The sequence below is a fragment of the Poecilia mexicana genome, unplaced genomic scaffold (assembly GCF_051168715.1).
Source record: "Poecilia mexicana isolate PSO_F unplaced genomic scaffold, ASM5116871v1 scaffold_1, whole genome shotgun sequence".
NCBI classification, from domain to species: domain Eukaryota; kingdom Metazoa; phylum Chordata; class Actinopteri; order Cyprinodontiformes; family Poeciliidae; genus Poecilia; species Poecilia mexicana.
Window position 1 is genome coordinate 21,659,166 of NW_028263370.1, and position 26,178 is coordinate 21,685,343.

The following is a 26,178-nucleotide window of genomic DNA, read 5'->3' on the forward strand; positions in this document are numbered from 1 at the left end:
GGCTGTGGTTTTGTATTGTCAACAGAAATCTTTTTTTTTTTTTTTTGGGGGGGGTCGGGGGCTGTTTTTCCTTTTTTGTAAGTAAGATAGAATTGGAACAATTTGATGGCAATCAGTCCATCTTTGTTCTGAAGACAGTTAAAATCCCCTGATCAACATTGTCAAATCCTGAAGCCAAATCAACCACAGCGAGGAGAGGACAGTCAGCATCTGTCAAGAAATCATTCATTCTCCTCATCAGGTCTATTTCTAGGCTGTGGGCAAATTGAAAATCTGATTTTTCTGGTTCTTGAAAACATTTCAAATGGTGATGAATATGAGCAATGACTATTTCCTCCACTACTTTGGAAAGATAAACTTGAAATGCACCTGAAGTTGGCCAAGACATGAGCTTCAACACCAGGCTTCTTAGGAAGTGGCCTAATTATACAACTTCTTTAAATTAAAGGATAATACCAAGCAAACTTGTAGAGAGTGGTTTATTACAGAGGTGATCCGGGGCTTATGGCTGAAGTATTTGATTATGTTCCATGGTTGTTGACTTTAGATCAGCAGTGCAGGAGGATGATATCTTCAACTTCTTGCTGAGTTTAGAACATTAAACTGGCATCAGGCGATCATTAAGTAAGGGGGGAAATAAGACTGATCCAGGCAAAACTAACGTACGCTGTCATGGTGCCATCAAACACTATGAATTTTAACCCTTCATTCTAAAACACACACAATATGCAAAATAGAGGCATCAAAAGCAACAATTTGACTTAATAAAAGTGACAGAACTTGATCAACAAAATGCTTTTTTCACTACTAGACCCACAGAAACACATTTATAGACACACCGACATACATGAGAAGATAAGGAACTGTTAGAAGTTATATTTGGGTTGGTGTCTTTTCTTGACTTGTAGGACTCATCTGAAACTCAGTCCTGTTTAGCTTCCACTTGCCTGATTACAGCTGATGCATCAATAGGCAGTGCAGTAACTGTTTCAGTGTATTTCCAACCCACGATGACTCAGTGATTAAGTTCAGTGTTATAAATGCAGATAAAAAGCCAACAAGTAAAAAACAAAACACTTTCAACATGCATGCATTAGTTAAGTGCTTCCTGCAAACATTCTGCATGTTGATGTTAATTTGTCCAATTAATTCTAATTTAAAATCCAAATAATTAATCTTCGTCTAATTTGCTTCAACATTTAGTGGAGAAGCACTAAGCATGTTTTAAGCATGTTTTTAGTTTCTCTGAATATCACTGGCTGATTAACTTTTGCGTCTGAACAGCAGTAAAGTTCGCTGTGCTGTGAATATAACAGAGGTTGCCCTTATACAAGCTCTCAATCCCCTGTTTGCTTCTGCAATAAAGGCGTATTAGGTTTACATCAGCTGCCCTGCTGCTCCACTAAACTCATTAAATTATCACTAATTAAAGTGTTATTATGAATACGAACCTCATGTACTGACCAATCAGGCTGCATTTATGTCCCCACTCAGCCGAACCTTCAAGCCGTGCATATTTTAGCACGATGTGAGCTTTAAGAATATTACGGCTGATTAATTTCCCACTGATCCTCTTCTATCCCATTAATGAGATGTTTGTCACTGCTGGGTTTTGCTTTTCCCTCCTGATAAGACGTGAAGGTGAAGGACTCTGCGGAGGTGGGTGTTAGACTCTGTGGTTTTGGTCGTTATGGTTCCTGACGGGATCCTCGTCTGGCCTGGATTCCGCTGAATCCTGGCCTGGTTTCCCGTCTTTAACCAGTCTGGCACTGAAATAACTGGATGACAGTCGTTGCCAAACAAGTTGTGAGTGCAAGCTGCTGCAGATGAATTATTTATCACTGAAAATCACTCAGAAGGATCAGACTGTGCAGGAGTTTCTCTCAGAATGAATAAATGTTTGCAAAAATAAGGAAAATAATGTCATTCATCAATGATATGTCTGTTTTATGCTTTTTCAAATTTGTTAATTAATCCAGTCATTCATTTTAATTTCTGTGGAGATATTTCTAATAAAGTACTTCATTTAATTAAGACAAATTGAACCTTATTAATTTTTTCCACACATTTCCATACAATTCCCAGAATTGTCCAGAATAAAGCTGATAAATGGATGTGAAATGTAAAATGCTCCCACAGGACAGAACATATTCCACCTTTTTAATTAATGTAATTGGGCTTTTCAGGCATGACTCTGAGCTCTGAGATTTGCTGTCCTTAAATCGGATTATTTATGCATTTATATTAAATTGATGAGCTTTTATCCACATGTAACTGAAGGTCAGACTTATCCACAGGGATTTTCATTTGATGAAAGGAATCAGAGGTTGCTACATTTCACTGGACAGTTTAAGTCATTTGTTTTCTGGTGTTTTTTATTGCTAAAACATAAAAATATTAGCTAAAAAATTATAACTAAACAAAGTTCTACGACCTGCAGACCTTTTGAGAAAAGTATTTGCTGTCCGTCTTTGTCACACATGTTTAAACTCTACAAACATGAAAGAGGAAGACAAGAGCAAATGCAAAATCCACTTTTAAGTAATCATTTCCTAACCATCCTGGCCCTATTTGAAAAAGGAATTAACCCCTGAACCTAATAACTGGTTTTGTCGTCTTTGGTACCAAAAACTGACATCATGTGTTGTAATAACTTTTTCCACATTACTGTGGAGGAATTTTGAATCTCTCGTCTTTGCAGAATCATTTTAATTCAACATTGCATGTTAGTTTTAATATAATCCCATGTAATCTGACAAAGTTCCAAGGGCCTTTAAAATTATAACAACTGACAAAAGTCTCAGTCTTAGTCTCATCTGACCAGTTCCAGTAGAGTTATGAAGATCAACATGTTTACACTGTGATGGTAGGACAGAAACAAACATGCTGGTGTGCAGATAGCTTTGTTTTGGAGATTTGGTGAGCGCAGGATGCCATCAACATCCTGGAGATGTTTTACCTCCCTTAGCATCACCTCACACCTCACTGTGTGAGGTGACAAGATAAATATGGGTCCTCATCCATCCTGCTGGACAGTAGCTGGAATAAATAGCTACTGTGTGACATTCTATTCTTAACTCAAGTTTCTTGAAGCTTTGATGAGCATAAAAAAGTTCTGTGAATCCCCTGTATTGGCAGAAGTTATGGACTACAGTCGTCGCAATAACTGAAGTCCTCAAAAAAATTTCATAACTGCCTGCTTTAATTGCTCAAACACCAAATATGTCTTTACATGCATTAATGCACACAGTTAAAACTGTCTTGGCACTAAAGCAGATGCTAACATCCAGTGTCCTTCTTATTTTTACTTTTGGAGTACAGCTAATCAGTGGCAGGAAAATGAATCCTGGATTGGCTGCTTTGCTAACACCAGCCAGTAGCATCTCAAATCTGAGGTATTTTAGCTTCCAAAGCTACATTTTCTTTTGAATATTAGAGAAAAAAAACTGAGACAATCTAGTCGAATTATCCAGGAATAATTAGGAGTTAGAATCCATAAGTTAAATGTCTCAGTTACATTTATTTTAGGTTGATTGTTAGGGGTAACAATAGCTGTAGTGCTGGCACTTAACTGTTATTTCTGTGAGAGATGAGAGATTAGGCCAGTGCAACAACTGATTAGTTTATTCTAAGACCTTTTCCACATCTTTTACAGAATTGCTGGTAAATTAGACCAATACTATGCATTTAAGGCCTGGAGCTGACAGTAAGGCATATTTTCTGTTGGAAAAGCTCTGAGATGAGTTAGAAATTGTGCACCTTAAGTAAATAGGTGTGCAGTCTGTTGCCTGGAGGGATTGAGCTGCTGCTCTGACATTCGCTGTTTTACAGGCTGAAAGCTGACCAAATCTTGGAAGACATAAATTGGTTAAAGGAAAAAAAAAATGCTGTGCTGTCAGACATGACTCACTTGTCCAATTCATGCTCCTTTCAGACTGATTCCTCTGCTCACGCAGCGTGAGTCCAATCCTCCTCGGTCTGCAGCATGTTGGAAACTGCGGGTCGGATAGGGAAGCCTGCTGTGCTCCAAGCACCACAAAGACCCAAATGATGAAACCCCTAACAAGCTTAAATAGACGCACACTGACCCGATAGACCACAAGTGTCAGCAGCTGTTATTTTTTATTTTTTTAAGGACTGATTGTTACGGAGTCTGGTCTTGTTCTTGTTTTTTATTTTTTTAAGCTGCGCTCAGATGGTTTCTTAAATGCAGCTGTAGTGTGTTTTCTGAAGTATTTTAATAAGTACAAATAAGTGACTGAGTGCAGATAAATGGCAGGGAAAGATTAAAGGATGAGAGAGATGCTAATAGATGGTCAGTACTGCAGATATTCAGTCTCTCGATAAAGAGCACATCTTTGCCACCTGATGAGAATCTAATCATAAATGTTCTTAGTTATTGCTTTAGTTTTGTGCCGTATTAAAGAAATAAAAACATTATATCCCTTAGTAGGGAAAAACAGGAATAAAGACAAATATATAGACACACTGCAATTATTGTTTACATCCAGAAATGTTACGCATGCACACAGAGCTGGAGGGCAACAGGGCAATTTTTTTACTTGCCGTCCATAGCCGCGCTGCTGCGTTGGACCAATTCAGCTACCAAAATAAAACCTGGAGATGTAGGTATTAACTTATTGCAAAGGAAAAAAACAACGCACAAAAACTGTTGTAGAAAACTCTCTGTGTCCGCTACACTTCACACAGTTTTGTTGCCATAGCGACTGACTGGCAACAGCTCCATTAGTGCATCATTTCCCACCAGAACAGAACATTCAGTCCATTACGGTATTATGTGTTCAAGCTTTATGTTTATTTTGCGAGTATTGAGAAGTAATTGTTTGGACACAGCAGTGGTAGATTAGCTAATGAAAACACCTGAGAGAGTTTGTGTGTGGGTCGTTTTTTTTTTTAACTAAACACTGAATTCCACAGCAAATCTACATGTTAAGGTTGTCATAGTCAAGCTAGCATAACTGACTTACTTCCCTCTCCTTTGCTATTTTTCTTTTTCCTGACCTTGTTATCTAGTTGTCATAAAGCATTACATCCCTTTATCTTTTATTTATCAATCGTACATTTAAGATTTAGCACGTTATGTTGACAGTTTGACAGCTAAAATCAAGTTAGCCTCTAGCAAGGGGTCTTGTGCTTGTGATGTCATGTTGCATTTGTCTATCCAACCACTTGTACAAAAATATGTACAGTAATATACACACAGTAAGAACATTATCTGAGTCAGCAAATTTGTGTTTTATATAATAATTCTATATTTAGACAAACCAAGAATGCTTTTAGCTGGAAGAGAAATGGGAAGAAGACAAATTTATTTTCTCCCTCTTCTTGTCCATATAAATAAATTGTGTGGCTGATGATGCATTTTTTGTCAGTACCACTGATGTCACTCATAACGCCAGAACCAAATTAAAATTTTAGTTGTATAATTCACATAATTTATTTATTACACAATGTGTTTATATACTTTTTAAAGTTTTGAACAAATGTATTTATTATTTCTATTAAGGTATTGGTGCAAACAGTGATCATAACTAAGCTAAACTACAACAGTTGGAGGAGGAGAGGATCCGGTCAGTGAGGATCCGGTGACAAACATTTATCGTGTTCCCTTTAGGTGGAACTGGTGGCCTTTGCATCATGGTGATCTCCACTAACCACGCAACATGTCGGCGCTAGGATGTAGTAAATACGAAAAAGCTCTTTCAGTGTGAAGGCATTTATTACGCGACATCACTTTTAGTATTTATCAAACTCCCCTGCTATTTCCTGTCTTCTGTTCCCTCTTTATGTGTACATTTGCAGGCCCTGACATTGCCCACATGAGCATCATTTCTGCACAAGAATGCTTCCTTGATTTTATCTTGTTCTCCGGAATTTCCCTTTATGTGTGGGAGGTTTGGTTTCTGCACCTCCACCATCAGTTTCCTTCTTGTTGTGAAGGCAGCAGCATGTTTGTGGGAGTTTTTCAGCAGGAAGAAGATGCATGTTGAGCAAAATTCAAAATCAAGGTTCTTGAAAAGCTTAAAAAGTCATAAGAGGCATCGTTTTAAAAATTTTCTAGCATATTTCTTCATTTTATTTAGTTTCTCCTGCTGTTTATTCCATGTTTTTCTTTTTTATGTTGACATTTTGACAAAGGAGAAGACAAAGGAGATCTCTTCTATATTTATGATGAATAAAAATTCTAGCTGTACATCCAAACCCTCTTCACATCCTGAACTGAAGAGATGAGAGATGAGAGAAAAAAATGTCCATACTGACTATTGATTTTTCAGCTAAAATCAGAAACAAATGCACAATCCACAGGAGCTCTGAGGCTGAAGAATATAAAAAGACCTGTTTTTTTACCCCAGTGATAAAATATTTTTATGTTGGCTGTAGACCTACTGTTTTACCTATTACAATACGATATTGAAAAGATTTGTTGCTTTTCTTCTTCACACATTCAGAAAAATCTTTTTGAAAATATTTGAAAGTTTTAGTTAATTATAATTATGTCCATCACAGAGCCAAATAAACACAAGCTCTGGGTATTCTGGCACTTAGAGGCTGGTTGAACCTGTTATTCCTCTTTGTTCACAATGTAAATCCACACCACATTCATTACATCTATTATTCTTTTAGCAGCAGAAGCAAACAAACGGTTTTCACCAATTAATGACAATGACTGTCACCTTAAAAAAACAGATGTTGGTCTGTTTTTTCAGACATCTCATCTCTGCTTTCGTGAGTCAGTGGATTCTGTGCAGAAACAGATTGAAATAAATTTGTTTTCCACCTGGCAAACAATGTGAAAATCTGAGACGGGTAACAGATCCACTCATTAAGATTGCATGACAACAGTTTCTGCGTGATTCCAGCTCTGATTAACAGATAGTGATGCGCTGCCTCGAGTGATTTAAGAGCAGAACGGATACAGCAAGCTGGGTTGAGCTTCCGTAAAGGAGAGTTACGGCCTATATCAAGTAGAAGAGCTGTAAAGTGTTATTTTAGTCGTTAGACCGGCATTAACATACATTACAAAACAAAAGAAAAAGGACAGCCAGGATTACATTTCCAAGTACGACCACTTGGACACACATGGACTGTCTTACATTACAACGCTGAACATTTCTCACTCGCTCTAAGACATAATATAAATAAATTAGAATATATGTTTCAATGAGGCCCATTTGTCAGGTTAAAAGCACCTTTTTATGTATAAAACATACTTTTCAAGTGTGCATTTCTGTATTACATGTTTATTTTCTATGGGTATGATATAATTTTATGATCTTAAATGTTTTTTTTTTCATTATCTGTAAACAGAAAATTACCATAAACTAACAGAAATAAAGACCTAAAAACATCAATGTGTGCAGTTAACCTATAAAAAGTGTCTCACTTTGTGAAGCACATTATATTCTAATTTAATTACACTCTAATTTGCTCAGTGTTGCTATACATACACACTTGTTATCACGGTGTGGTTATGATTTTTTCTTAAGTCTTCAAGGCAGATATGTGCTGATCTTAATGAGTCAGGAAATGGTTACAAGGAAACAGTAATTACATTTGTCCACATCTTCAGTCAGAGCAATAATCAAGTTTATCCTGCACGCATGCGCAGTGAGAGCTAAGCTTGCTATTGGACAGCTGCAGGTCTCCATAGCAACAATAATATGCTTTTTACACCATCTTAACCATAAGGCAAGTATGACTCACCTAAACGTATATAAATATCATAAATTAATTAAAATACCAGAACATTTTAAATAATCATATGACAGTCTTAAAACCATAACTATATGCATGCAATTATTTAGTAATTATTTTTGTATGAGAAACTGCCACTGAACTGAAGGATAAATTAGTTTAGAAATTTTTGAAGTGAGGCAATTTTAATCGAATCAGTTCCTTAACATATATATCCATAGCTGTTTAAATAACAACATGCAGCTTTTTCATGGAATAATCTTGGCAGATTTGAAGAGCTTTATCAGCACAACGAGGCAGAGGAAGCTTTGCTGCGATGGTGAACTTCATCTCTTGCTCTCAGAAAGATGATTAAAAGTCTTGTCAACAGAAGTTTAATCTTCACTAACATGCAGACTGAAGAGAAAGTCATTACAGCACTATTTATCACAGCAATACGCTTCTAGAAACTGTGCTGACCAAAACATTACAGTGTTATCAAGAGCTGCATTAAAAGCCTTGTATATCACACAGAAAATGACTCTGGCAAAATTAGCTTGTTGTGCAAAAATATAACTAATATCACCTTTTGCTTCTGCGGTTTGGGTTGCTTTGCTTAAAAAAATAATGACACAATGCAACGTGTCGTGTGTTGTTGTTCATCCGAGGCTGTAATTACTTCACACTTTAATAAAACAAAAACCTTTTCGGGATAGGATGTACTTGTCTGTAAATATGTCCTGTTTTTTTTGTTTTTGTTTTGCTTGTTTTATCTCAAGTGGGAGTTATCTAACATGATGACCAGAAATATTTATGTAATTTATTTCCTCCATCCCAACAGTTTTTAAAAATGTTTTTTTGTTACATGATTTACATGAGTGTGTTTCATTAAAACCTTTGATCCAAAACTGGATTAAAACTCTGATATGAACATGTTTATTTCCTGATTGCTTGGCTTTGCCTGAATATTTACATATTAGAATAATTATTTTTGTTGAACAGTGTACAGATAAAACCTGATCTCTGAACTGAGTTGAAGATTCTCTGAATGTGCAGAACTGTGCAAGAGACTTGAGGTATTTATTTATGTTTTTGTTGGATAAAATGTTTTCTTTGGTGGTTTTTTCTCTCCCTTTTAGTCCAGCAGCTGAGCATTTTGAGAGGAAAGATTATTTTTATTCCTGTTTGTCAAGCACTTAACTCTGACATATGAATCATTCAGGCATAAATAGACTCCAAACTCAAGAGGCTAACCAAAAAAAGACTTTCCAAAGAATCTGTTTAAATTTATCTCAGGGGCTTGGTCACCAGATATGATGTTGCATTTGATTTGTTAATTACGTGTGAAGCTGCTTGTCATGAATTCAGAGGTGTTTGGTAGTTGCTGTGGTGAAAAATGTTAGAGGTGTAACAGTATAATGCAGCTCACAACGTGAGAATACACAGTATTTGGTTCACAGGAACAGGACAAGTCAAAGTTTTAACAGAATTTTTAGGGAACCTAAAGATGCCTGTTTTGTTTTTTTGTACTGGTTTGTCAAACTGGGGGATACACATCGACACAGTTGGGCACAGATTGTTGCTTTGCAGTTTATAAGGTTCTAATCCCATTGCATAGAGTTAGCATGTTCTCCGTGTGTGTGTGTGTGTGTGTGTGTGTGCGTGCGTGCGTGTGCGTGTGTGTGTGCGTGTGTGTCTGTGTGCGTGTGTGTGTGTGTGTGTGTGTGTGTGTTCTCTGGGTACTCTGGCTTCCTCCCTCTCCAAAAACATGACTCTTAGGTTATTGGTCTTACCTGTAGGTGTGTGCATGACTGTGTGTCTTGTGAGTGTGTATAATACGAGCCTCCGTTGAGAAACGTATCAGGCCCCGACACTTAATAACTGGCTGTGTCACTCCTGTCAGCAACATCTGCTGCCAATAAGTCATAATGAATATTGTGACCCACTCTTCTTCAGAATCATTTTAATTCAGACACACTGAGGGGTTTTCCAGCATGAACAACGTTTTTCCAGTCTGTGTTTCTAATTGTTGACTTGTGAACTCTGACTTTAACTGAGGCAAATGAGGTTCAGCTTTAGATGCTGTTTTGGATTTTACTGCAACCCTCTGAATGAGGTTTATTAGGCCTGTGAAGTTTCATCACTTCTCCATGTTTGTCCCAGAGCCTTAGAAATATTTTTAACCCTTTCTGTATTGATAGATGTTTCACATCTGTGCTAAAAATATCTTTATGTCAAAGTCTGATGTGTTAGTTTGTTGATTGTTTGGGCGACTTCATGATGTCCAAGTTCAGCCCTGTGATTACAAATCAAATCATCTTTTCCTCATTCAGAATGTCTTTAAATGTCTGGTTTTCATTTCAAATGGACAACTGGGTTTTGACTTTGTCTTTTTTCTTCATTCAGGTTCATTCAAGCCGAGTTGCTGCAAAGCCCAGAAGTCTCTGGAGTTCATCCCAATAAACCTGCACACACAGAGGATGAGAGTGACATGCCCCCAGAAAACAGGTACTGTTTAATTAGGACTGGGTGTGCTTTCTTCAGAATGTGATTAACAGATACTTCAAGGACAATTCAGTGAGAAAAAAGCTGAGGCATTTGATCGCTCGCCTTTTCCATGTCAGCAGGTGCATGTTGGAAAAGCTTCTGTGGTTCTAGTCACACTCTTGTTTCTCTGTGCTCGATTTTCCATCTGTCAGAAATACTCAGAGGACTCAGGCTGGCTGTTTCTAGGCCATAACTCAGGTTGAAAGGTGAGAATTACTTTGGCCTGGAAAAAAAACAGACAAAATACTAATGAAGCCCTTTGCGTTTCAGCGGAGTGAAATAATAGGTTGTCTGTTTTGCGGATGCTCGGCAGCAGGACGCTGTTGGCCTGGAACTGTCTCTGTGTATTAACTGCTTCCCTTCCATCGGTGAGCGGGCTCCATTTCAACTAAACACAGGATGATTGATGGGAAGACGGGAAGACAAACATGGGGATTAACTGTCATTCTTCCAGAGAGGACCTGAGGGATGAAAGATGAGTTAAGCCAGATCAAATCATCATATCGGCCTAAGACTTTGTTTCTCTGTCAAAGAGGGGAAACAAATGGTAAAACCTTATCAAAACTGACCTTGAAGGAGTTGGCTCATTGATTGGTGGACACGCTGATAATTAGCCTCTTTGGGCCCAATTTTCTAGGTAACTCACTGTTCAGCTGAGGTGCTCGGCTAATGTGTGGTGTGAGATCACTCCACTCTTACTGCAGCATCGCTGGCTTTGCTGACCTCACAACGGCACTTAGGAAAAAAGGGCAATGTTGGATCATTTATTATCAGTGTAATGTGAAACTACAAAGTGAATTTTTAAAAAATGTACCGTTTTGTGAAGAGTGAGTCATTTTTGTCACATTTCTCTTCACTTGTTTTGCAAACATATGAAAATGGCTTGATGCTTCTGCAAGCATGGTAAAAAAATAATTATAATAAAAAGTAAGAGGACCAATTACAGAGCTTTAGGGTGCTAGAAATTACAGCAGCTATAGAAAGGAAGCATATACAGAAAGCATTGTTAGAGAATGTTAAGTTAAGGATGAAATTTGGTTTTGTAAATTCTTATTGGCAGTTGTTGCTGTTAACTTATTTATGACTGATTGTTGGGTTTAGGAGGCAATTATTTTTTCACTAAAGAACCTGGTTGGTTTGCACACTTTTTCTTTTCATGCCGTTACCTGAGATGTACAACCAGGTAAGAAATGAAACTTCCTGCAGCAACTGTTGAGTTCAGGCTCCAGGTCTTAAATGTTGCTCGGTTTTCTTGTTTAACTAATGTCATTTACTCTATTGTTCAATTTTCTTTTGTAAAGAGAAGCATTTCCTTGAGAAGTGATGTATAATCTACTTAGTGTTGCAAAGCCATTTATTTTCACTTTGTCTATTGATCACCCCGAGAAAAGGGAAATCAGAAAAAATAGCCACATTGTGAGCTCTGAAGAGAATTCATTTGTTTTTCTGTGAATGGATTTTCACAGCTGTAAAATATTTCTGAAAACCATTAGTCTGGGAAAGCTGAGCTGAAAGCATTGTTCAGGAGGATGTTTTGTTGTCAGCACAGATTGCTGTGTGTGAATTATAGCCACTCATTTTGACGGCCACAATCAGTTTCCTCTTTACAAAAGCTCCTCTGTCTTTTCGCTTTTTTAACGCCTCGTTCGGCTGTTGATTAACTGAGAAAAGGATAACAAAAAAGAAAAACTGAAAATCTGTCTCAGGTTGGTTCATTGTGCCTGATGTTCTGTTGCCCCTTCCTGCTGGTTCACTGCTGCTGCTGGAAAAGTTAGGAAACCTCTGTAACACTGGTACAACTAGTGGAAGAAGCAGCGAGTAAAATAGCAAACGCTTCAGTCCTCAGTTGGTCTGCTGTGGTTTTCTTTTATTTTCCTCTGTGGCAACAGTTTAAAAGTTGGATTGGACATTTATCATAGTGTTTATTATTTATCATGAAAAAATTCTTGTGACAAGAATTTTGGGTATTTGAAGGGGACTGCATTAGACTGACATGAGCATGAAGGAGTCTACATGAATGTCTATGACTGTCATTCTTTTAACGTAAACCTGCATTAAAAGTTGCATTAAAAGTGTCAACTTTTAATTAAAAGTGTCATTTACCAAATGACTCTTCATGACAACAGTCATAAACATTCATGTTAATAAGTTATGTCATGTTTGTGACAGTATCATGTCAGTCTTATGCTTCACATAAACTGCTACCGAATTTAGATTTATTTGTCTTACTAATCTCTGTTAATGAACAGTTTTCTTAATGATAATTTTTATCATAATCACAATAATACTACAAAGTCTATGTCGCCCACCCACGTTTTAAAGCCTCAGAAAAGGTTTTCTGTCTTTTCTAGTTTACTTTTTTTAAAATATGCTAATCTGATTGCCAAAGAACGTCACCAAGTTTATTGGTGAAATAAACTGGACCCGACTCTACAAGCTTTCAGTGCTTTTCCATCAACGTGAAAGGAGTTTTTTACTTAAAACAAGCTTCCTTATCTTGCTGAAGTTACTTGTAGTTTTCTCTTAGATACTGCACTAGTCTTTCAGTTCAGTTCCTAACTTTAATCAATCACTGGATTGATTCAAGAGCAGCAATCCCAAACCAGTAAAAACTCCCACATCCAGCCCCAGACTCTGGGAGTTTTTACTTTTTCTAGTCCATCACATTACCACTTCCAGATCTGAGTCATTTAGGTCTAATCAGTAACTATCTGTGTGACTTTATCAGCAGCTTGTCACAAAAACATGATTTAATCCCATTTTATGCTTGAATCTGTTAAAATGCTGAACATAACAGTTTGACACACAGAAAGTTGGATTTTACCACCAAAGAGCCGTTTGCTGAAAATTGGGCAAAGAGTAGATGATCGGCTTCAATGCTGTATTTCTTCCCCATACATAACTATCAGAAACTATCAATCTGCTGCTATATGATATTGAATAGTTCTCATGCTGAATCTTTTATCCTCCATTTGTTCATTTCCATACATCTTAGATGCACAATGATCAAAATACAGGTATGGTCAGGGACCAGGCAGAAAATGAGTTTATAAGCCCAACAAAGTCCAAAGATTAGGAGAGACGGTGCCTCTTTGGATTAAAATATAAAGAACAATGAGACAGGGAATGGAGGGGATTAAAACGTCCACACAGTGTTGAATAACAACTATATATCAGTCATGTTCTACCAAGTATATGACAGAAAATCCCAGCAGGATTCAATTGAAGCAAAGCATTTCCTGCCTCTTTCTCTTCATCTGTTTTTTAAGTTTGCTTTAACCTTAATGGAGGTCCTTGTAAATTGAATTCATGACCAAAAAACAAATAAACACACACACACATGCACACACACCACGGGCTTTTTCTGATTTTAATTGTCAGCTTCAGTCATTAGTCATTCAAAACAAGACCTGCTCTAAGCACCTTTGTTCCTGCCTGGCTGTCTGTGAAGTGTTTATTTAATTTTGAGGCTGATGTGCAAATTGGAGTGAAGCACTGTGACATTGGCTGTCCTTCTGGTCTAACATGGGACCAATCGACCTCAAACCAAGCTGTGAATATGTAGGAGAGCGAGGGTAATATATGAGATACAGGTCCAGTCCTGTAATAATGCCATAATGCCATACCTTTATTTCTCTTTGATAGTACCTTTGTTCTCTTTCTGAGAGAGTGAAGTTATGCGATTCAGAAGGTTATATTCATGCTGTTTCTTACCTTTTTTGACTTCAATTTGGAAAGTAGGAAAGTGATACATGAAAAGAATGTCAAGTTGAGCTGAAACAAGTTGATTTAGTCCCAAATGAGACGTATGTGTGTGTATAAATAATTTCATTATCAACCAGCCATGAGCAGGTGCAACTCGAAACATTAGTCCACCTTGTCATGATAGTCCAGAAGATCAGTCCAGGTCCAGTACAAGCTGGACCTGACAGAGGAGTCATCCACTCCTCTGCAATGGCCTTTCTGAATGCTCACAGCACTAAACTCCACTGGTGAAGAAAAACAAAACCTTGTTGAGGTTTGAGAAATGTAATGTTGATAAGAAGACGAGGATAAAATGAGGGTGGAGTTTTCAGCACGACCCAAAGTTTGTTTCAGATAAAGAAAATAATAACTCCACTAAAATGTAAAGCAATGAAGGTCAAAGTGCAAATAAGCCTCAAGTTTTGAAGACTTGTGTCTCACACCTGAGCAACGTATTCCACGACACTGAAAAGCCATTTTAGACTTTTTTGCTTAAATAAAATGTAATAAGAGTTTTAATAGATGTTTCCTGCTCCAGTCTGTTTTATTACACAAGACTTTAGTTAATGTAGCAGTTTGTGTTGGTTTCTTTGAATATGGGAATCATTTTGTCTGTAATCTGTATTTGCTGTAAAAGCCATCTGAACCGACTCATTAGAAATATATTTACTGTGAAAAACTGATTCATATTCAATCATATTCTTCCTGCTTGTGCCGACTGTGTTGTGTTGTAATAAAATATGTTTATGAAGTGTTATAAACTGTTAAAATTGTGTTTCTTCATCATTTTAATTCAATTTGACTTTAGATTTGAAATTTTCTCTGCTATATTCATGATTTTTTTTCTTTCAAGCCCCTCAGGAGCCTCCTGCATTTTAGTTATCTGTCTCCATATTTTAAATTCAGCAAACTAAAATATATTTTTTCCCTCTTTCCAGATGCTTTGTATGACATTATCACTGTCGGTGCTCCAGCAGCCCACTTCCAGGGCTTTAAGTGTGGAGGCCTGCAGCGTCTCCTGAGCAGATATGAAGCAGAGAAGAAGAGGTAAAAAAAACAAACATTTCCCTTAAGGAGGGATGTATTTAAGGAAAGTGTGGGTGAATTAATTGAAGCAGCATTCTGATGAAAAAGGCTTTTATTAAGAACCAGATTTTAACTTCTTAATTAAAACTGACAGGAAATTTGTTTCTGCCCCATGGACTTGATTTGTGAGGTCTGAGCCAGTAACTTAGCTCCAATTCTTGTTGAAATTAGACTTGAGCTCCGCAGGATTTGACAGGTTAATTTGACCGGAGGCAACAGGCTTGATGGAAAAGGCTTGGAGAGTTAGAATGTCCCTCCACCTGCTCTTTTCCCAGGCAAGCTTTTTTCAGCTTTATCAACCGCGTTAGCTTCTCATCGAGGAGCCACAGATCATGAAGGTCAGCGGACAACATGGACTCACTGCTGGTTGCCAGAAAAAAATGAGTTCATGAAGAGAAATTGTGTTGTAATTATTGGAGAAACATGACAGAAGTTCACAGTAACAGCTGGTGTATTCAGCAAGACAGATTTTGACACGTTTTCTTCAAGCAATCCATACAATTTTTGTTTCACATTTCTTCCCTTTTAAGATTAAAAATCTATTTTGTAAAAGAATCCTGGCCAAAACTGGCAGCGGCACTCAGAGGTTACTGCACATCCACAACAAATCAGAAAAAATTTACTGTCATAAATAAATTAATTAAAAGATTCCCCAGTTAAAACATTTACGCACAGATGATTCCTTCTCAAAGTCAGTAAGAAGAACCGTAAAAACATTTAGAGAGACTTTTAGATTCATGGATTTTCTTCGACTGGTTCCAAGAAGACGGAGCAGAAAACTAAAGATTTCTTTCCAAGTTCAATTCGGACCTTAGGCACTGAGAGTAAAAATAAGTGCTGATAAAACATAAAAGCATGAGGTATCACCGATTTCTTTTTTTTCCACTTCAAATGTCAAGCCCAATATTAGTGAGGAATAAATCCATTGACAGCTGGATTGTTAAATCACTGATTTTATTCTAACTACTTTCTTTCAGATCATTAATGATTCATGATCAGAACGGAGCTTACGTTACACCGTAGCTTTGTCTGTTTGAGCTGTGCAGTAAAATAACTTTCTGCTATGATTTGTATTTGACTTGATTGAAAAGTAAAAGGCTGTTGGCATTGATCCATCTGTCCGAATGTGGTGAAAAAGTTTCAGTGGCTGTGAAGATGAGCTAAAGTTCAACATCCAGACTCACTGAGGGAAACATCCAGATACTCATCTTACCACTTAAACCGTAGAGCTTCCAAACTTTGTGTTTTTTCTGACAAATGTAATCTGCCTGCACAGATCCCAGGAGGGTCGAGTGAATCCTGCATGAACTTTTTTTAGTTTTATTTTTTCTTGTAAATACAGGAGATTTTTGTGGAATTGGAAACATTCTTTTTTTGTCTTTAACCTACAATGACCCTAACACTCTGCCGTACCCAATAACTATGGCACCAGTGTCTTTGTTGATTTTTTAATTATTTATCTTGTTTTTCTCTATTTTCTAATATGATATTTTGCTGCTGCAGTAAAAGCTGAATTTATTTTAAAAATATAAACACATCTCCACCAGATCTGTCAATAAATGTGGATGATGCCGTATGGAAAACGGTACGATTCGTTCACTGACCAACACAGAAAAAAAGATTTTTCGTTGTCAGATCATTGCTGTCAGCAAACGACTGAGAGCTGAGTGTTTTGTTTTTTTTCTTATTCCCTCTGAGAGCAACACTGACAGCTTCACAAAGACTGTTATGAGGCCATTTTTGTAGTAACAGTGTTATGAGTGAAATTGCTCTCTGGTGTAGCCTGGCCTGCGTTGCGAAACCTCAGATCGGTGAGATGCTGCAGATTTTTGCTTTATTTGTTCAGAGGTTGGAGGTTGGAGCTGCATGTCAGTATGTGGCCACTTGACTGATGCCTAAAGAAGCAAAAGGTGATTTTTTTTTCTCTCCATCATTGCTCCCCATAGAGTGCAAAGTCATTACAGACCATGCCAGACCTAATTAGTTACAGAGTTTGCAGCACCAGAACGAGTGGGAAAGAAAAGATGAAGAGGGGTGAAGTGTGGGCATGAAATGGAAAAAACTGATGGGAAAATAGTTTGGGGCTTTTGCAGATTAAAAAATAAAGAAGTGAATTTGCTGAAGATGGCCAGTTCTGTCTGCCTGCATGAACAGTGATAAGGTTAGCATATTTCTGAGAAACCACTGAAGTGAAATCATTTACTTTGCGTAAGAGATTAGGCTTCAGAGGTAACTCCCCAGGGAGATGGGGCTTTTTGTTTCGTATTTGATTTAGCTAATGACTCACTGTAGCTCAAATTTTCCAATTTTCCACTTGGCTAACTGGCTGCGACCTGCGCTGTGCCATGTGCAGTTCATGTTTGACCTGGAATGTGGTCAGAAACAGGAGTGGACCCAGGCTCTACATTTTAAAGAAACCACTCTGTGTGTCACTGCAGATCGGTCTGGAGATTTCCATCTGAGATTCCCTGAAGATTCAGCACAAGTTGAGCATGTTTTACCAAAAATATACATTTCCAGGATAATTAAACTTCACCCAGCCTACCCCCTCGTCTTGAAGATACACTCTTTTCTAATTATGTTTGATTAAAAAATGAACAATTGGTGAGATGTGAGACTCGGCTGTTCGATATGATATTAAATCATGAAATAGAAGATGGGAAGGGACTGGAAAAAAGGAAAACCTGAGCACAGATGTGTTACCAGGATGGTAATAAAAGAGCCATTCATCTTTGTTCTGTGGACAGGAGAAGAGGGGACAATGGGATCTTTCTGGAGCCATTAACAACCTGCGCCGGCCAAACTTGGCAATAGAACGAGAGTGTAATATGTTCCATCTCTGACCGCTGTATTCCTCAATTTTAAAAAGAAAAGCTGCACATTTTTCTTTTTATCTTTCTTCAGTGCATGCATTACTCCCTAAATGCTTGTTTGAAATGCAAGAGGATTTTTATCTTTTTCTTCCTTAATCAAACTATAAACTTTAGGATTCTCAGAGATGGTCTCAGTTTTCCAGTAAGATCCTCCACAGAATAATGAATGATAATCTAATAGCTGCGCTCTCCTTGCCCTGCTGCAGTTTTACTCAAAATTCAACCGCGCAAACCATTTCTAGCTTAATATTGGGGCAGGTAAGTGTGTTTCAGATAAACCGGATGAAAAATCCTTAATAATCAGCTGTCACTTCCCAACTGGCCATCTCAAATGACATCAAATGATACTTCCTATCTTATTTCAAAATAAAAGATTCAAACATTGCTGCAGATTGAAACTTAAAGCCTTTATCTTCATATGTAAGGCTCATGAAAGGCTACAGCTGTCATAATATGCTGATTTTTATTTTAGAAAAATAGCACAATACATTTACAGTATTTTGTGCAGCTGTGTTGAATACTTACTGATTGTGGTTTTCTCACATTACTGAACTTAGACATATTTAGAAAATTTAACAAAGCAGCAAACTATTGTGTTGCTGAATCAAAAAATAAGAGATGAAAGTAAAATATGTGAAACACTAAATCCTCCACGAACAGAGACGTTCATACAAAGTTCTGTCAGTGAGGAGGAGCGCAGAATTTTATCGTCTTCCTAGAACATCAGTAATTAGTTTTGGCTGAAAGCTTAACGCTTCTCCACCAACGAGAGCCATTAAGGTGGAACTTCAGGAGCTTTTTGAATGTTCATATTTCTATTCAGAACTGGACAAAATGCCTTTTTCAACCCACACTGGACTGTTGGACCATTTCTGTTTCCTGCTGTTCTGGGATCCGCCCGCCATCTTTAATTCTGTATCCAGCTCTGATTAAGGAGGACCAGCGACGCCCTCTGCTGGATGGCAGCAGCACTACGATATTGAAAGGGCTTAGCAAGAGTTCCCCAAACTTTTTTCACACTGAGCAAACTTAACCATTTAGCAAACACTCAGACATAAATTATTATTTTATTATAGATGTTGGGGATGTAATAATGTTATAGAATCAAAAGTTCTGCAACCCACCCTGAGAAACTGAGAATTATTCCTGCAGACATCAATTCTTCTGATCATATAAGTTTTCCCGACGTTGTTTTCTTTCCACCAGCTTTTTCTTCAGCTTTTCTTGAGTGACTTGGGCTTAAGTCATTTATCCATTATTATTTTTAAACACAATCCTTTGGTAAGCTAAGTGTAGAAATTGCACTTTGAGTTCACGTCACATCAAATAAATGGACGTTTGCATTCAGTGCCGTGGTCCAGGGCCACAGTTGAAAAAAGACCCGTCTAATCAGACGTTATTAGTTAATCTGTTGGAACTAATTTGAATCTTACAAACCATTAATCAACAATTCACCATTAGTTGATTATTGGTTTGCAACCCTACCTATGATCCAATAGATTTTCTTAAGGATGTATTTTAGGAAAATTATTGTTTTTTCAACCTGGACTTGCTGCACATCTACTTAAGATGTGCAGTAGGTCATCTGTAGGACATTTCTGTTTGAAATGTGTCCTCCTTTACAGATAGAGAGGAAGGAGGCTTTGTTGGTTCGCCAGGCATCTTGTCAAGCAGCAAAGCCAGATGTCGCATTTCTGGGGCAAGGAGAGTGGTCGAAACCACACAGCCCTAACTTAACACAGTCTCCTGGGGCTGATTTCAGATTTAGTGTGACGAGCAGCATGTTGTCCAACAAAATAACTTTCTCCCAGGATTCTCCGTCTGTGAGGAAAAAAGGGCCAGGCCGTTGGCAGCGGCTGGGACCTCAAGTTGATGGACAGCAGCTTGTAGTTCATGGCCTGCTCTTGAGTCAACCACATCCAGGCGCCGGCGACTGAAGGAGAAGGTAGCTGGCAGAAGCCCTGAGGCTTCTCTGGTCTCAGATCATGGTTTGTCTTTTTCTGCATCATTGAGGACAGCTTTGGCTTTTTTTTCTAACGGATGGCGATGAGATCAGAGATTCAGGAACTAACGAGGGTTGACAGTTAAACTGATTTGGACGGAGATCAGATCCTTGGGGTTGCATCTGAAGGTAGCCGTGTGTTTTTACCTCCTGGAAGTGGGCTGGTATATATATAAACCCTGATTAAAGTGAGCTATTAAAAAAATGGCAGAGAAGACTTTGACCGTCATGTAAAAGGTTGCAGGGAATTCTGCTGACGTAGCTGCATTTTAATTCCTGCTAGCTATCAGCAGGAGGCCGCTGGCTTTTCATTAATTTCCTCTCCACTATTAATTAACCATGTGCCATGTATACTTGCTTAATTAGGCCACTGGGCCCAGTGCTTTGCTCTCTCTTAGTACTATTTCTAGACAAACCTACTGATCAGTGTGGTTAAACTGAGGATGAAATCCACTTTGGAGGGGCCAGTTTCCCCAGTTTAATCTGTACCAACTGCCTCCTGCACTGAAGTTAAACTGAAGTGTCGTTCTACACTCGTTTATTTTTCTAATGTTGTTTTTGAAGCTGTAAAGGATGTTGGAGCTTTTTTAAATGAACAAACAGGAAACCATAAAGACCTTTGGAAAGCCAGAAGATGTCATCAATTATGAAAAGGAGTGATGGATTCCTAGAGATCGTCTCCTTAACTACACTGAGTTAATAAGCACATATTTTCCAGTTAATATAATCAAGATACTGATTATATCATATCAGGATGTTCTAAAAGGGTCAATTGTGCAAGAATGTAAAACCCACAAAAAACTGTAAAATTTTTTCTTAAAATGAAAAAATATTGAACATATTTTCCACAGTGATTACGTCCTTGTCATTTCTGTGTATTTATTTTGAAGTTCTTCTGTGTTTATTAGTCTGTTCCCCTGAGTCTCTGCCTTCCCTGTTTGATCCCAGCTGTGTCTCGTTTCTTTGATTACCCTCCCAGTGTGTTTAGTCCCACCTGTTGTCTCTGTCTCTTGTCGGATCCTCGTCGTGTACGTCGGAAGTCAGTTGTTGTGTCTCACGTTCTGCTCTCCAGTCGAACTGTTAAGTCCTGGTTAGCGTCAGCTCTCGTTTTCAGTCCTCCGCTATCAGTTGCTACCGGTAATTAGCTGTGCGCTAAACTCTCTGCTGTGCCGCCTGTGTTGGACTGCTTAGAGCTTTTCATCATTAAATCATCATCATTTCCTTCACGACCTGGGTCTCTGCGTTCATTCCTCACCACCTCACACAAACCACAATTCATGACAGTCCTTGCTTTTGTGATTTTTTTTTCTCTGTAATTGAAATTACAGATTTTGCTACGTACTTCAGAAATATTTGCAATTTTGCAATATTTGCACTTATGTATGACGTTAAATGTGACTTTTTTTTCTCTCTTCACATCAATTAGACAGTAATTTGATATCAAGTCAGGTTGGGGCAGCAGTGTAGTAGAAATGACAAATACTGCCCCCTGCAGGTGGGAGCCCTATATTTTTCTCAGTTTTTGAAGAAAATTTTTGATAAACTCACAATTATGAATTAACGTGAACTGTTTATTTTGAAAAACTGGAGGTACTGATTGATGTAATTTAGCAGTAAAGAGATCAAAAATAGCTTTGATTTGTTTGATAAAATAATATTTAAGCAAACTGCTGTTACCTTGATGGTTCTGCTTTCCTCTGGAGTCTGGAGGGCCACATCAGAAACTATGGCGGGCTGGATTTGGCCCCTGGGCCTCGAGTTTGTGTGAGGTAGCACATCCTTCAGTGCCGCTGATGTTGGATTCTCTACAACATGTTCTCTACATGGCTGTGTCTGCCTCCTGCTTCTGTTTGGTTCCTTTGTCAATACAAATCATGACAGATTGGTCACAAATTTGAGTCTCTAGAGGTTTTTATTAAAAATCTAAACTAATAACTCTTTGAGGTCTCATTGATGTAGCAACCAGACAAGACGTTGACTAGATAAATGATTTGTATTCATGTTACAAAGTCTAATTACGTTAACATTTCCAAAGTCATTGTGAACAGAGGCAGGAGTAAATAAAAATGAAACAAAAACATCTCTTGTTTCTAATCTTTGAATAATTTCAATGTCATTTTCATTTTTGTAACAACTAACAAATAAAGGTGATCATTTAACATTAAGACGAGTCAAGCAAGCATCAATATTGTTTTCTGGGAAAATTGTCCTCCCTCTTAGCTCGGCGGTACCAGGATCTAATATTTCTCAGCAGTCCAATCGTCTCTCTGTCACATCTTCAATAAAACATAAATATTTACCTCTTACATAAGCAATAATTACTGCAGGGTTATTGTATCTGGATTATATTGCAGCTTTCTGTCTTGGCACGGTGTTTAAAAACGTGACACACAGAACAGATATGCTGGAGACGGAAACATACCCAGGGCTTCAAATGAAATGTGCAACCCCCTTGGCCTCTTATCAAATTTGCATTCACAGATTTATGCTGTTTTGCCTTCGCTCACTTTGCAATCTTTGTTGACCTGTTTGGACTTACAACAACCCTGATGAGGCAATTAAATTTCCCTGCCAAAGCCAGCCTTGGAAGGGATCAATTCTGTCCTTTTAGCATTAGGTGGCAGGATCTCGCATTCATTACCGTCTGCATATGTTTCCTAATGGGATTGGATTTGTACTTATGAGTCAACAGTGCTGTTATTGAATTGGAGTACAGCAACTGCTTTCACCTTTGCTTCTTTTTGAAGCTTTTTTTCTCCTGTGGAAGATCGTTTATGGTCTTTTATCAGTGTAAACACACAAGGGATGAAGCAAAGCAAAATGGATTTTACTGTTCTTTACATTTTTGAAGGTGTCTTTGGTGGAAATCAATCGCTTTAAGGTATGGGTAAATTAGAAGTGGTCTTGTAAAAAAGATGGTCTTCTGTGTCAGTGACCGCACCATGTTTTACTTTCACTCAATAATTGCTTTGATTACCTTCAACTTTCTGGGTGGTCGTTCTCCAGGGGCCTCATTAGGCAAAACGACAAGGCCAGAATTTTAAAATTAGCTTACCGAAGACGTATTTCATGGTCACTTTGACCTTGAAAATTTTGATGCATATCAACCCACACGGTAAGGCTGTTCCTCAAAAGGCAGATTCACATGCAAAATGTTTAGCTCCAACTTTAGGATCCAGGTTTAGATCTGACTCTGGGTTCTGACCTACATAAAGCCTGGAGGAGTTGACTTTAGCCGAGCCTGGGGGCGAGGTTACAAATGGCTGCACCGCTCTACATCACATCAGACAAAAAGAAGTAAGAGAAAACTCATTGAAAGCCACAGGAACGTGAGCAGAGGAGGATGTTTGATTAGACTGGAAAGGGATTCATTATTTATAGAATGCAAATGAGCTGGCATTGGACTGCAGGTCCAACTTTGACAGTTTAGCTGTGAAGCTGTTCCTCTAAACTGATGATAAAATGCATCCAGAAAAAAAACTCTGCTGTGACGTTTACATGAGTCCAACACACTGAGCAGCTCCAGATATCATTTGTTTATGCTTTGAATCTTATGACTGGATTACTCTCTGTTTCATGGATAAACACTGACTCCTGTCATGCAGAATACTCACTGATTCTGGACAAATGGCTGACTGCAAATCTAACATATCACAGTTTGGTTTGTGAAACAAAAACTTTTTTTAATGCAGAATTAAATTATGGCTTTCACATTTAAGTGAAGATATTTATGTTATTGGTAATGAAATTTTGAGTTTCATTATTATTGTATTGAATTGTAGTGTAGGATATTTGATTTGAGCTAAATCTGCTACCTATTGGATGGAATAAACTCAAATAGATCAATATGGGTAAATTGTTTTCTTTTAGGCATTAGAAACCTTAAATGTCAATTTAAAAGTAAAATTCTGTATTTTCATTCTCAGATGCTGACCTTTGACTCCAAATTGTTATTCACACCTGCTTGGTTGCAGATATCCTCTGCTCATCCTGTAAAATGTTTTCCACTTCTCTCTGATTTAATTCCTCTCACACATATAACTACTGTTCCTGATTCAACCCTGGTCCTTCTGCTCAACAACCTACATTTTTAGTTCAAGAACAAAGACCCCTATTTCTCAGCAAATGAGTTTATAAGTGGCGATTCTAGCACTTAAACACTATGAGTGTATATATAGACATTATATATCCCTTTTACTGATAAGAGTTTGTGTTGTCTACAAAGGGTAACCTTGACATTTTTATATATTGAACTTGTATGCAAATAGTATTTCTAGTGTTAATGTTAAAATCGGTGTTTGGAGTAATACATTTTTGGTTTTGTTTTGAGCTGCTTTGAACCGTAACACAACCAAATGTGAAACTCAAAGCAATTTACTGTGTAATTTCACAGCTCTACTGTGCATTTCTTTCACCTACAGACATCTTCTAACCACAGTCATGCCTGGAAGAGAAATAGAAAAACTCAGAGAAAAGTCGGCCTGAATAATTGTTGAAAAAAGAAAATCTCTTGCATGACAAATTATTCTGTTCCTTCATTTGTCTCACTTGGAATGGAGGAAATATTTAAATGTTTTTACTAGTTTTGAGTGCTCACTGCGTGTTGCAAGCCAACATAGGAGCAAGAAATGTAAAGTTAAATAATTACGACACTGTAATTGTATTTTTCCAAGAGACAAAAGGGATTAAGGGAGAACTCAAAGCAATTTTAAATCATTCTTTCCACTGTCTGAAAAACAGTCTAGCAAATGGGGACATTCAAAACAACTACCAACATTCCTGGTCTCCAAAAACCCGAAATTGTGATCATAGGACCTTCAGCAGGCTCATGCTAATTTTAGTATGAAAGTGGATCCCTGTAAAACCAGAAACAGACTATTCTCTAAAAGTGTTGTGGTTTGGGATGATATGTTGCCGCAGGATCTGCCTAACTTACCACCATAGAATCCACCATGAATATATCATGTATCAGAAGGATCTGAAGGGTGAAAAATAAAACTAAATAAATAAAGCTGAACTTAACTGAACACTGCGATATGACGGTTATCCAAAACATACCAGTTAATCCATCAAACACTGGTTGAGCATTGGGAAATGGAGTCAAAGCCCAGATACTGATCCCACTGTGATGCTGCCGGGTTGAAACAGGCTGGAAATAATGATAATATAAAGAAAAACCACGTCACAGCTAAAGAGTGTGGAGTCGGAGAAACTGTCTTTAGAAAAATATCAGACTGGCAGATGGCAAAATTAAGTGCCTCACTTAAGCTTGTTGTTATTATTACCGGTATTTATTATTAATATGCAAATAATGCACAGCTTCCCACTTATTGCAAAAACAGCACCTATTTCACAATATCAAATAAGAACTAACTATAGAACACTATAACCAAAGAAAATTATTAGTTATTTTAGCCTGTTAGCAGCAGTGTGTCTTTAGTTTTTCCTCAGCTGAAAAGCTTTTACTTATTAAGTGGCAGAAGGCTAACTTTTGTTCTTTAAGTGCTGCTAAATCATTAGACATCAACATATGAGCTCTTCCTAATAAAGAAATACATATTTAATGGGGTGTCCTAATTTCTCATGACTTTAAATCTTACATCACAGCAGCCTTAATTTAAAAATTGGGCTAATCTCATATATCTTCCCAAAGATAACGTTTTTTTCAGTTTATAGCCATGCAGCTGTAGTTTGACTGTTCAAATATTAATTTTTTGTGCTTTTTTTTTCTCTTGTATCTCAGCTTTAGCACTGCCTACCAGTGTATCTACTACTCCCCTCAGCACACAGCCAAAGCCCAGGAGGTGCTCAGCACCGTGAGTCTCCTCCAGCCCCACATCACGAGCTTGGCTGACCAGCTCCTCCAGGCCGCCCTTGAACACTCCTCCTCTGGACTCAAGGATGCACTCAAGAGCCTTTCCGACAAGGTGAGCCAGCAGCTAAATCTCCCATCTTCCTTCACCTGCGTCTCAGCTGCCTCTTCATTGCTCTCCGTCTCAATCCACAGCAACAGACAAACTCTTGAGATTAAGTTTTTCAAAATTCATTTGCATTCATGCCTCTTTTTTAAAATCTGTAAACATTCATTTTAATGGTGGTGTTTAAATGTCGACTGTGGATTATGTTGGTGCAAGCCGTTTCACTGCAGGCCCACAAAGGGATTTTATACAAGCTACACTTTTCTACCAGCAGTTTGTGTTGAAAAGAAGACAAATGTGAAAGTTTCCATGA

At 37.8% G+C, this 26,178-nt stretch overlaps 1 protein-coding gene across 4 annotated transcripts in view; it reads left to right on the top strand.

The window, feature by feature from the left end:
* inpp4b (inositol polyphosphate-4-phosphatase type II B) overlaps positions 1-26,178 on the top strand; it is a 188,130-nt gene that overhangs the window by 125,961 nt on the left and 35,991 nt on the right. For all 4 annotated transcript variants that reach the window (XM_088006342.1, XM_088006333.1, XM_088006335.1 and 1 more), the window contains 3 exons: positions 10,102-10,203; positions 14,925-15,033; positions 25,691-25,874. In XM_088006342.1, the coding sequence (XP_087862468.1) occupies positions 10,102-10,203; positions 14,925-15,033; positions 25,691-25,874 (395 nt within the window). The remainder of the gene's footprint in view (positions 1-10,101; positions 10,204-14,924; positions 15,034-25,690; positions 25,875-26,178) is intronic.